Below are 12,966 nucleotides of genomic sequence, written 5' to 3' on the forward strand. Positions count from 1 at the left end.
ACTCATCTCCAATCTTCGTGGCCTGGATGCGGTTCCTCCCTCTGCAACTGGATCCTCGACTTCCAAACCCAAAGACTGCAGTCAGTAAGGATAGGCAACAATATCTCCTCTATGATCATCCTCAACACTGGTGCCCCACAAGACTGTGTTCTCAGCCCCCTACGATACTCCTTATACACCTATGACTGTGCAGCCAAATTCCCCATCAACTCGATTTTCAGGTTTGCTGATGACACCACCACTGTCACCATTGCGATCTCAAACAATGACAAAACAGAGTACAGGAATGAGACAGAGAATCTGGTGAACTGGTGCAACAACAATAATCTCTTCCTCATTGTCAAAGAACATAGAACACTACAGCGCAGAACAGGCCCTTCGGCCCACGATGTTGCGCCGACCAGTTACAAAACAATGACCCACTAACCTAAACCAATCCCTTTTCGTCCATAAACCTATCCACGGATCTCTTAAACGCCCCCAAACTAGGCGCATTTACAACTGCAGCAGGCAGGGCATTCCAATCCCTCACCACCCTCTGGGTAAAGAACCTACCCCTGACATCCGTCCTATAACTACCCCCCCTTAGTTTAAAGCTATGCCCCCTCGTGCTAGATTTCTCCATCAGAGGAAAAAGGCTATCACTATCCACCCTATCTAAACCTCTAATCATCTTACATGTTTCAGTAAGATCCCCTCTTAGCCACCTTCTTTCCAGCGAAAACAACCCCAAATCCCTCAGCCTCTCCTCATAGGACCTCCCCTCCATACCAGGCAACATCCTGGTAAACCTCCTCTGCACCCTCTCCAAAGCCTCCACATCCTTCCTGTAATGTGGGGACCAGAACTGCACACAGTACTCCAAGTGCGGCCGCACCAGAGTTGTGTACAGTTGCAACATAACGCTGCGACTCCTAAATTCAATCCCCCTACCAATAAACGCCAAGACACCGTATGCCTTCTTGACAACCTTATCTACTTGATTCCCAACTTTCAGGGATCTATGTACACATACACCTAGATCCCTCTGCTCATCCACACTATTCAAAGTCCTCCCGTTAGCCCTATACTCGACACATCTGTTATTCCTACCAAAGTGAATTACCTCACACTTCTGCGCATTAAACTCCATCCGCTACCTCTCGGCCCAGCTCTGCAACCTGTCTAAGTCTTCCTGCAAACTATGACACCCTTCCTCACTATCTACCACACCTCCGACTTTGGTGTCATCAGCAAATTTACTAATCCACCCAACTATACCCTCATCCAGATCATTAATAAAAATTACAAACAGCAGTGGCCCCAAAACAGATCCCTGAGGCACACCACTCGTAACCAAACTCCATGATGAATATTTACCATCAACCACCACCCTCTGTCTCCTATCCTCTAGCCAATTCCTGATCCAATTCCCTAGATCACCCCCAATCCCATACATCTGCATTTTCTGCAGAAGCCTACCATGGTGAACCTTATCAAACGCCTTACTAAACTCCATATACACCACGTCCACTGCCTTACCCCCATCCACCTCTTTGGTCACTTTCTCAAAAAACTCAATAAGGTTAGTAAGGCACGACCTACCCGCCACAAAACCATGCTGACTATCTCCAATCAATTCATTACTCTCCAAATAACTATAAATCCTATCCCTAATAATTTTTTCTAAAACCTTGCCCACAACAGAAGTGAGACTCACCGGTCTATAATTCCCGGGGAAGTCTCTGTTCCCCTTCTTAAACAATGGGACAACATTCGCTAACCTCCAATCTTCCGGTACTATACCAGAGGCCAACGACGACCTGAAGATCAGAGCCAGAGGCTCTGCAATCACTTCTCTTGCCTCCCAGAGAATCCTGGGGTAAATCCCATCCGGACCAGGGGACTTATCTATTTTCAGACCCTCCAGAATATCCAGCACATCCTCCTTATCAACTGTAACACTGTCAATTCTACTCCCCTGCAACCCAGTGTCCTCCTCAGCTATATCCTTGTCCCCCTGCGTGAACACCGAAGAGAAATATTGGTTCAATGCCTCTCCAATCTCCTCCGGTTCCACACATAACTTCCCTCTGCTGTCTATAACTGGCCCTAATCTTGCCCTAACCAACCTTCTGTTCTTGACATACCTATAGAACGCCTTAGGATTCTCCTTAACCCTATCAGCCAAAGTCTTCTCATGTCCTCTTTTAGCCCTTCTTAGCTCACTCTTCAACTCCCTCCTAGCCAATCTAAAGTTTTCTAGTGCACTACCCGAGCCCACACGTCTCATCCGAACATAAGCCTCCTTTTTCCTTTTAACCAACGAAACTACTTTTTTGGTGCACCACGGTTCCCTAGCCCTACCAATTCCTCCTTGCCTGACAGGGACATACCTATCACGGACTCGCAGTAGCTGCTCCTTGAAAAAACTCCACATTTCGGACGTTCCCAGTCCCTGTAATCTCCTAGTCCAACCTATGCTTCCTAATTCTCTCCTAATAGCCTCATAATTACCCTTACCTCAGCTAAAACCACTGGCCCGAGGTTCATGCCTATCCCTTTCCATCACTAAGGTGAACGTAACCGAATTGTGGTCACTATCACCAAAATGCACACCAACTTCCAAGTCTAGCACCTGGTCTGGCTCAATACCCAGCACCAAATCCAATGTAGCCTCACCTCTAGTTGGCTCTCTAGAAGAGAGTCATCGACTTCAAGAAGCATAGAGGAGGGCATGCCCCTATCTACATCAATGGGCATCAAGTAGAAATGGTTGAGAGCTTCAGGTTTTTAGATGTTGAAATCACCAACAACCTGTCCTGGTCTCTCCATGCAGACGCTATAATTCAGAAAGCCTCTACTTTCTCAGGAGACAAAGGAAATCTGGCCTGTTGACTATGACTCTTACCAACTTTTACAGATGCACCCATAGAAAGCTACAAAGGTTCGTAAACAAAGCCCAGTCTATCACTCAAACCAGCCTCCCATCCATTTACACTGTCTACAATTCCCGCTGCCTTGGAAAGTAGCCAGCATAACCACGGACCCCGTGCACCCTGGACATTCTCTCTTCCACCTTCTTCCATCGGGAAAAAGATACAAAAGTCTAAGATCACATACCAACTTACTCAAGAATAGCTTCTTCCCTATTGCCATCAGACTTTTAGAACATAGAACACTACAGCACAAACAGGTCCTTCGGCCCACAAGTTGTGCCGATCATATCCATACCTACCAGGCCTATCTATAACTCTCAATCCCATTAAATCCCATGTACTCATCCAGAAGTCTCTTAAAAGACTCCAGTGAGTTCGCCTCTAGCACCACCGACGGCAGCCGATTCCACTCACTCACCACCCTCTGAGTGAAAAACTTACCCCTAACATCTCCTCTGTACCTGCTCCCCAGCTCCTTAAACCTGTGTCCTCTCGTAACGACCATTTCAGCCCTGAGAAATAGCCTCCGAGAATCCACCCTATCTATTCCTCTCAACATCTTATAAGCCTCGGTCAGGTCACCTCTCAATCTTTGTATCTCCAGGGAAAAGAGATCTAGCTCACTCAACCTATCCTCATAAGGCATACCTCCCAATCCAGGCAACATCCTTGTAAATCTCCTCTGCAATCTCTCAATAGCTTCCACATCCTTCTTGTAGTGAGGCTACCAGAACTGCGCACAGTACTCCAAGTGGGGTCTGACAAGGGTTTTATAAAGTTGCAGCACTACCTCCCGACTCCTAAGCTCAGTCTCTCGACTAATGAAGGCCAGCACACCATACGCCTTCTTGACCACATCCTCCACCTGCGAGGCCAATTTAAGAGTCCTATGGACCCGGACCCCAAGGTCCTTCTGCTCCTCCACACTACTAAGAGTCCTACCCTTGATATTGTACTCCTTCATCCCATTGGACCTGCCAAAATGGACCACTACACATTTATCCATGTTGAAGTCCATCTGCCACTTCTCCGCCCAGTCTTGCATCCTATCTATATCTCGCTGCAACTTCTGACATCCCTCCAGACTATCCACAACACCACCAACCTTCGTGTCGTTGGCAAACTTACTAACCCATCCCTCCACTTCCTCATCCAGGTCATTTATGAAAATGACAAACAACTAGGGTCCTAGAACAGATCCCTGGGGCACTCCACTGGTGACTGACCTAATTTTAAAAGGATCTAATTTTTATTAAGTTGATCTTTCTCTGAACCCTAGCTATGACTGTACCACCATATTCTGCACTCTCTCCTTTCCTTCCTTATGTACAGTATGCTTTGTTTGTATAACACGCAAGAAACAATACTTTTCACTGTATACTAATACATGTGACAAAAATAAATCAAATCAAAAATTACTTCCTTTAAAAACTCAAGCAAGTTAGTTAAACACAATTAGCCTAACCCAAATTCTTGCTCCTAAAAGCTTTCCCACCACCAAGGTTAAACTGACTGCCCTGTACTTGTTGGCTAATCTTTTCACCTTTTTTTGGACATTTGCTATTCTCAAGCTTCTTGTACCAACCCCTTTATCTAAGAAAGACTGGAAGATTGTAGTCAGTGCCTCCACAATTTCCACTCTTACTTCCCTCAGAATCCTCACACCAATCTGTTGACTTACCAGCTTGAGGCACATTGATCCATTGCGCTACTTCCTCTTTATCACACCACATCAACAGGGAGACAGTTCTTCTTGTGGACACCAGTCAATATAAAGATGTAATTTTTGCCTAACACTTCTCTGATGCTGATCCTTGTCTGATACAAGGACAATGGAATTTTGTTTCTGTTTTGAGGTATCATTGTTTGGGTGGTTGGACGTTAAAATGATGATGAGCTTAAACTCAACTGAGATGATGTCCCCACTTACCTATTTCTAAGATGCGTTTGTGCAGAGGACTGCTGGCCAGAAAGACTTCATCTTTGCATGAACGAATGTGTGTTCCAACCAAACTGGAGTTGGTTGCCAGAATGTTGGCACTTTCCTCACTCAGATTAACTCCTGCCATTGAGGTAACATCGTTAATGTCATCATCGTCTCTGCAACGAGAGAGGAAACCGTGAAAGTGCTGTACAAACTCTGGCTTTGTATCTAAGTTATTTAAAGAAAACACAGGAATGTCAGGCACAATGAGACAGCATCTGAAATCAGAGCAGGATTAAGTTGTGTGGCCTGTGAACCTGCAATTTGCTCCATGTTGCATCACAGCACATTGCTTAGTTACATTGCTGCTCTGTCCTATGGAAAGAAAGAGTAGAATGGGCCAATATTGTCGAGAGTTTTAAAAACTGAGGGAAGCAGGGGTGAAGGGAGGGTTACAGGGAGTTGAGGCCAAAGGGAGGGAGTGGCTGGAAGAAGGATGGGTGGAAGGGGGAGGAGGAGGAGGGGGAAGGAAGAGAGGGAGGTGGAAGGAAGAGAGGGAGGGGGAGGAGGAGGGAAGGAGGAGGAGGAGGAGAGGGAAAGGAGGAGGAGGAGGAGAGGGAAAGGAGGAGGAGAGGGAAAGGAGGAGGAGAGGGGAAGGAGGAGGAGGAGGTGGAGGAAGAGGAGAGGGGAGGAAGAGGAGAGGGAAGGAAGAGAGGGGAGGAGGAGAGGGGAGGAGGAGGAGGGAGAGAGGGAGGAAGAAAGGGGGAGGAGTAGGAAGAGAGTGAGAGGGGAGAGGAGAGGGACAGGGGGAGAGTGAAAGGGAGAGGAGGGCCGTGACAGGGAGAGCAGAAAATGGAGGAAGAATAGGCGGTAGGAGGGGACAAGGAGGAGGGGGAAGGGAGGGAGAGGAAGGAGGAGGAGTTAGGAAGCTTCCGAGGTAATCTCAATTTTGTCCTCAATGTCAATTAAAGTCAAACCAAGAAGGTAAAGGAGAAAGAAAGAAGTTCTGAAGAAGAGTCATACAGACTCTCGCCACAGATACTGCCGGACGTGCTGAGTTTTCCCAGCATTTTCTGTATTCCTTTCAGATTCAAGCACCTGCAGTATTTTGGTTTTCGGAAAGAAATTGTATTTTTATAGTGTTTTCAACCCCTCAGGACATCATCACAAAGTGGATGACAGCTAATTAAGTACTTCTGACTCTTTTCGTAGGAAACATTGCACAGAATCTTTGTTCAAGGATCCCACACATGGCAAACAGATCAAGGCAAGATTATCAATTTTATACAAACTTGATTGGAAGACAAATATTGGACCGGACACTAATTCCTCTTTCAATCGGGCCCTGAGATCTTTGGCATACACGGCCCCTGTTTCAGTTCACATCCAAAATACAGTATCTTTCGCTGAGTGACCATTTAACGTCCTGCGCTACTCAAGCAGTCTGTGCTGTTGAACTGCCCATCCTCATTCAAAAGCGAGTGAAGTCACAACAGGCCTGAATCTGGTTTCTCTCACATTCGGGACAACACAGCAAGAGAGGAATCATATCAAGTGAGGCTAATAGTAGATGATACTCTTTTTGAGAGTGGAATTGCAGGTAAAAGATAGTCCAGACAATCATTAGCAAACACCTCAATAATCAATGTTCCTGTACTGTTGAGGGAATTAGAATACTGCCATATTTGACTGATGCTTTGTCAAAGAAGAAAGATTGGGTAACATCAATGGTTGGAGCCATACCTGGCACAAAGGAAGATGGTTCTAGGGGTTGGAGGTCAATCATTCCAGCTCCAAGACATCACTGCAGGAGTTGCTCAGGGTAGTGTCCAAGGCCCAACCATCTTCAGCTGCTTCATCAATGACCTTGCTTCCATCACAAGGTCAAAAGTGGGGATGTTCTCTGATGATTGCATAATGTTCAGCATCATTTGCGACTCTTCAGATATCAAAGCAGTTCACGTCCAAACACAGCAAGACTTGGACCATATTCATGCTTGGAGTGATAAGTGGCAACGAACATTTCCGCTGCACAACTGCCAGGCAACAACCATCTCCAACAAGAGTGAATCCAACCACCTCCCCTTGACATTCAATGCCATTACTACTACTAAATCCACCACTATCAACATCCTGGGGGCTATCATTGACCAGAAACTAAACTGAACAAGCCAGATAAATACTACGGTTGCAAGGGCAAGTCAAAGTTGGGAAGTCTGCAAAGTGTAACTCACCTCCTGACTCCCAAAGCCTGCCCATTATCTGCAAGGCACAAGTCAGGAGTCTGATGGAATAATCTCCACTTGGAGCAAAGCTCCAACAACACTCAAGCAGTTCGGCACTATTCAGGATAAAGCAGTCACTTGATTGGTATCCAAGATATCAGCTTAAACATTCACTCCATCCAACATCTTCACAGTGGCAGTTGTGTGTAACATCTACAAGATGTACTGCAGCAACTTAATAAGGTTCCTTCGACAGCATCTTCCAAACCTGCAATATTTTATTTGTTCATTTACAGGATGCAGGCATTGCTGGCTGGTTAGTATTCATTGTCCATCTTTAATTGCCCTTGAGAAGGTGGTGGTGAGCTGCCATCTTGAAACACTGCAGTCCATGTGGTGTAGGTACACCCATAGTGCTTGTTAGGGAGGGAGTTCCAGGATTCTGACCTAACGATAATGCAGTAATTTATTTCCAAGTCAGGATATGGAACCTCATTGAGGATGCGGATATTTGTGGAGACTTCTCCCCCAGTGAATTGCTTAATAGCTTGCCACCATTCACAGCTGGATGTGGAAGGACTGCAGAACTTAGATCTGATTCACTGATTGTGGAATTACTTATCTCTATATCACTTGTTGCTATACAGTTTGACATGCAAGTAGTCCTGTGTTGTAACTTCACTAGGTTGACACCTCATTTTCAGGTATGCCTGGTGTTACCCTTGGCATACTGTTCTGCACTCTACATTGAACCAGAGTTGATCCCCTGGCTTGGTGGAATAGTAGAATTGGGGATACGCTGGGCCATGAGGTTACAGGTTGTGGGTGAATACAATTCTGCTGCTGATGGCCCGCAGCACCTCACGGTTGCCCAGTCTTGAGTTGCTAGATCTGTTCGCTGTTCGAAGTCTATCCCATTTAGTGTGGTGGTGGTGCCACACAACACAATGGAGGGTATCCTCAATGTGAAGACAAGGATTCCACGAGGACTGTGTGGTGGTCATAAGAACATAAGAACATAAGAAATAGGAGCAGGAGTAGGCCATCTGGCCCTTCGAGCCTGCCCCGCCATTCAATAAGATCATGGCTGATCTGTCGTGGCTCAGTTCCACATTCCCGCCCTCTCCCCATAACCCTTAATCCCCTCTCTTATCAAAAACCCATCAACCCACGTCTTAAAAATATTTAGCGAGGTAGCCTCCACCACTTCAACGGGCAGAGAATTCCAGAGATTCACCACCCTTTGAGTGAAGAAGTTCTTCCTCAACTCCGTTTTAAACCGTCCCCCCTTTATCTTGAGGCTGTGCCCCCTAGTCCTACTGTCCTTTCTGAGCGGGAAGAGTCTCTCCACCTCTATCCTATCCATCCCATTCTTCATCTTATATGTCTCAATGAGATCTCCCCTCATTCTTCTGAATTCTAACGAGTACAAGCCTAGTTTATTCAGCCTCCCATCGATTCCCATTCCCATCGATACTGTCATGAACACATGCATCTACGGCAGGCAGGTTGATGAGGATGAGGTTGAGTATGTTTTTCCCTCATGTTGATTCCCTCATCACGTGCCATTGGTCATAGTCTAGAAACCTTGTTCTTCAGGACCTGCTCAGTCTGTGGTGGTGGTAAGGAGCCACTCATGGTGAAAGACATTGAAGTCCCCACCCAGAGTGCATTGTGAGCCCTCAGTGCTTCCTCCATTTTTGAACATGGTGGAATACTAATTCATCAGCTGAGAGGATGGGACATGCTTTCAGTAGGACGTTTCATTGTCCACGCTCAACCTGATGGGGTTCACAGTCAATATTCCCAGGGGTGACATCCTCCTGGCTGTATACCACTGTGCCATCCACCACTCATAAGACAAGACATACCCAGAAACGGTGATGGTGGTGTCTGGGGCATTACCTGCCAAGTATGATTCCATGAAATAGACAAGCTGCAGATGCAGATGAACCGTGCCCTAGGCTGCTGTGGGAAACAAGGGAGGAGACTGCAGTGGCTCTGACCCATATTTTCAATTCCTCTCTGGCCACAGAGGAGGTATCAGATGACTGGAGAACAGCTAATGTGCTTCTGCTATTTAAGAACGGTTGTAGAGATAACTCAGGGAATCACAGACCAGTGAGTCTCACATCAGTGGTAGGGAAACTATCTGAGAAACTTCTGAAAGAGAGCATCTATCTCCACTTGGGGAGGCAAAGCTTGATCAGGGATAGTCAGCATGGCTTCGTCAGAGATCATGCCTAACTGGGTAGTGCAGTCGATGTAGCTCAAATGGATTTCAGCAAAGCCTTTGACAAGATCCCACATGGGAAACTTGTAAAGAAGGTAAATACACATGGGATACAGGATAATTTGATAAGTGGATTCAAAATTCTCTCAGCTGTAGGAGACAGAAGGGCAAGACAGAGGCCGTTTGAGTGACTGGAAGCCAGTGTCCAGTGGCGTACCACAGGGATCTGTGCTGGACACCCTATTATTCATCATTTATATAAATGACATGGATTACAATGTAGGGGGGTAGGATCAGCAAGTTTGTGGATGACACAAAGATCGGATGGTGGTTAACAGTGAGGTGGAGTATCTTGGGCCACAAGAAGATATAGATGGAATAGTCAAATGGGCGGATAAGTAGCAGATGGAATTTATGGCAGGACACTAGGAAACTCTATGGAACAAAGGGACCCTTGGCATGTTTATCCATAGATCTTTGAAGACAGAAGGGCATGCTAATAGGATAAAAGGAAAAAAAGCATGTGGAACACTTGCCTTTATCAACTGAGGCATAGATTAGAAAAACAGAGAAGTCATGTTGGAGTTGTATAGAACTTTGGTGAGGCCAGAGTTTGTGTACTGTGTGCAGATCAGGTTGCCACATTATAGGAAGGATGGGGTACAGAGGAGATTCACCAGGATGCTGCCTGGGATGGAATGTTTATGTTATGAAGAGAAGTTGGCTGGACTTGCGTCGTTTTCATTGGAGCAGAGAAGACTGAGGGGCAACTTGATCGAGGTGTACAAGATTGAGGGGCATTGGCAGAGTGGATAGAGAGCAGCTATTTCTCCTAATTGAAGTGTCAGTCTTGAGGGGACATAGGTTCAAGGTGAGGAGCATGAGGTTTAGGAGGAGGTGAGGAAATACATTTTTACCCAGAGGGTGGTGATGGTCTGGGATGCACTGCCTGGGAGGGTGATAGAGGCGGGCTGCCTCACATCCTTTAACAAATACCTGGATGACCACTTGATACATCATAACATTCAAGACTCTGGACCAAGTGCGGATAAGTATAATTAGGTGGAGTTCAGGTGTTTCTAATGTGTCAACGCAGACTTCATGGGCCAGAAGGCTCTTCTGTGCTGTGAGATTCTGTGAATATGGTTATGTCAGGCTGTTGCATTTTGATAGATTGAACCAGGGCAGGACTTACTCAGTTAATGGTAGGGTGTTAGGGAGAGTAACAGAACAATGAGATCTAGGAGTACATGTTCATAGCTCCTTGCAAGTGGAGTCACAGATGGACAGAGTGGTGAAGAAGGCATTCAGCATGCTTGGTTTCATCGGTCAGAACATTGAATACAGGAGTTGGGACATCTTGCTGAAGTTGTACAACACACTGGTAAGATCATCTAGGCTCGAGGGGCTAGATGGTCTACTCCTGCTTCTATTTCTTATTGTTATTTCTTATGTTCTTTATGTCACAGTTGGAATGCTGTGTGCAATTCTGGTCACCCTATTATAGAAAAGATAAGGCAATTAGTAATTCAGAGACCCAGGGTGATACTGCGGGGACCCGAGTTCAATTCTCCAATATATTTCTATATTATAGAAAGGATATTATTAAACCAGAAAGAGTGCAGAAAAGATTTACTAGGATGCTACCAGGACTTGATGGATTGAGTTATAAGGAGAGACTGAATAGGCTGGGACTTTTTCCTCTGGAGCACAGGAGGCTGAGGGGTGACCTTGTAGAGGTCTATAAAATAATGAGAGGCATAGACAAGGTAGAGAGTCAATACCTTTTCCCAAAGATAGGGAAGAGTAAAACTAGAGGGGATAGGTTTAAGGTGAGAGGGGAGAGATACAAAAGTGTCCAGAGGGGCAATTTTTTCACACAGAGGGCACTGAGTGTCTGGAACAAGCTGCCAGAGGCAGTAGTAGAGGCAGGTACAATTTTATCTTTTAAAAAGCATTTAGATAGTTACATGGGTACGATGGGTATAGAGGGACATGGGCCAAATATGGGCAATTGGGATTAGCTTAGGGGTTTAAAAAAAACACGGCATGGACAAGTTGGGCTGAGGGGGTCTGTTTCCATGGTGCAAACATCTATGACTCATTTGTGAGACAGCTCTCCCAATTTTGGCACAAGTCCCCAGATGTTAGTGGGGAGGACTTTGCAGGGTCCACAGAACTGGATCTGCCACTGTCATTTCCAGTGCTTCGGTTGGTGTTAGGTCGTCTGTCCACTTTCATGCCTTTTTATTAACTTTGCAGAGGTTTTTTTGCAACAGAGTGGCTTGTTGGACAATTTCAGGAGACATCTTAAGAGTCAATCACATTGCAGATCTGTGGTGGGAATCAAACTCGGATCCCCACAGTATTACCCTGGGTCTCTGAATTACTAGTCCAGTGACAATACCACTACACTACCATCCCCCAACCAACTTCAACCACCTGGAAAAGACAAGGGCAAGAGTCACATGGGAGCACCATCACTAGCAATTTCCCCTCTATGTCACTGACCATCCTGGCAGAGAAATATATTGCCATTCCTTCACTGTCACTGGGTCAAATTCCTGGAACTCCCCATACTAACAGCACTGTGGGTGTATCTATACCATGGATTGCAGCAGCTCAAGAAGGCACCACCACCAGGGCAATAAGGGATGGACAATAAATGCTGGTCTCGCCAGCGACATACACATCCTGTGAAAGTTTTTTTTTAAATCACTGAGTGAATGGATTCTGTTTGATTCAAGGAAAGATTTAGCGGATGGCTTGAATGGTCATGTTCAACGTATTCTCAACTTGTTTTGCACCACAAGAAAAAGAGCATTTGCTCTTTAGGAACCCAGAATCAACTCTCTCTACACTGTCCCCATCAAACACTCCCAGGACACATACAGCACGGGGTTAGATACAGAGTAAAGCTCCCTCTACACTGTCCTCCATCAAACACTCCCAGGACAGGTACAGCACGGGGTTAGATACAGAGTAAAGCTCCCTCTACACTGTCCCCATCAAACACTCCCAGGACAGGTACAGCACGGGGTTAGATACAGAGTAAAGCTCCCTCTACACTGTCCCCAATCAAACACTCCCAGGACAGGTACAGCACAGGGTTAGATACAGAGTAAAGCTCCCTCTACACTGTCCCCATCAAACACTCCCAGGACAGGTTCAGCACGGGGTTAGATACAGAGTAAAGCTCCCTCTACACTGTCCCCATCAAACACTCCCAGGACGGGTACAGCACGGGGTTAGATACAGAGTAAAGCTCCCTCTACACTGTCCCCATCAAACACTCCCAGGACAGGTACAGCACGGGGTTAGATACAGAGTAAAGCTCCCTCTACACTGTCCCCATCAAACACTCCCAGGACAGGGACAGCACGGGGTTAGATACAGAGTAAAACTCCCTCTACACTGTCCCCCCATCAAACACTCCCAGGATAGGTACAGTATGGGGTTAGATATATTACCAGTCAAAGAACAGTGTTGCTTACTGCAATAGTAAGACATTTTTCCACAACATAGATTCTGTTGAATATCCCCAATATGAAGGGCTCTTTGGTGTTTTGGTTCTACTACCATTATTATTCCAAATCCCTCTCACTCATAAATCCTACAGCCAGCAGAAAGTCAACATATGCATCCCATCAGTCCCAAGTTAGATTT

At 46.0% G+C, this 12,966-nt stretch overlaps 1 protein-coding gene across 2 annotated transcripts in view; it reads right to left on the minus strand.

Annotated features, from left to right (window-relative positions):
- Nucleotides 1-12,966, minus strand: part of LOC145341758 (transcription initiation factor TFIID subunit 4-like) — a 309,168-nt gene that overhangs the window by 176,239 nt on the left and 119,963 nt on the right. For both annotated transcript variants that reach the window (XM_080186669.1, XM_080186670.1), the window contains exon 11: nucleotides 4,849-5,018. In XM_080186669.1, coding sequence (XP_080042795.1) covers nucleotides 4,849-5,018 — 170 coding nt within the window. The remainder of the gene's footprint in view (nucleotides 1-4,848; nucleotides 5,019-12,966) is intronic.

The sequence above is a fragment of the Carcharhinus amblyrhynchos genome, chromosome 4, assembly GCF_965287045.1.
Source record: "Carcharhinus amblyrhynchos chromosome 4, sCarAmb.v2.hapA, whole genome shotgun sequence".
In the NCBI taxonomy this organism is placed as follows: Eukaryota; Metazoa; Chordata; class Chondrichthyes; order Carcharhiniformes; family Carcharhinidae; genus Carcharhinus; species Carcharhinus amblyrhynchos.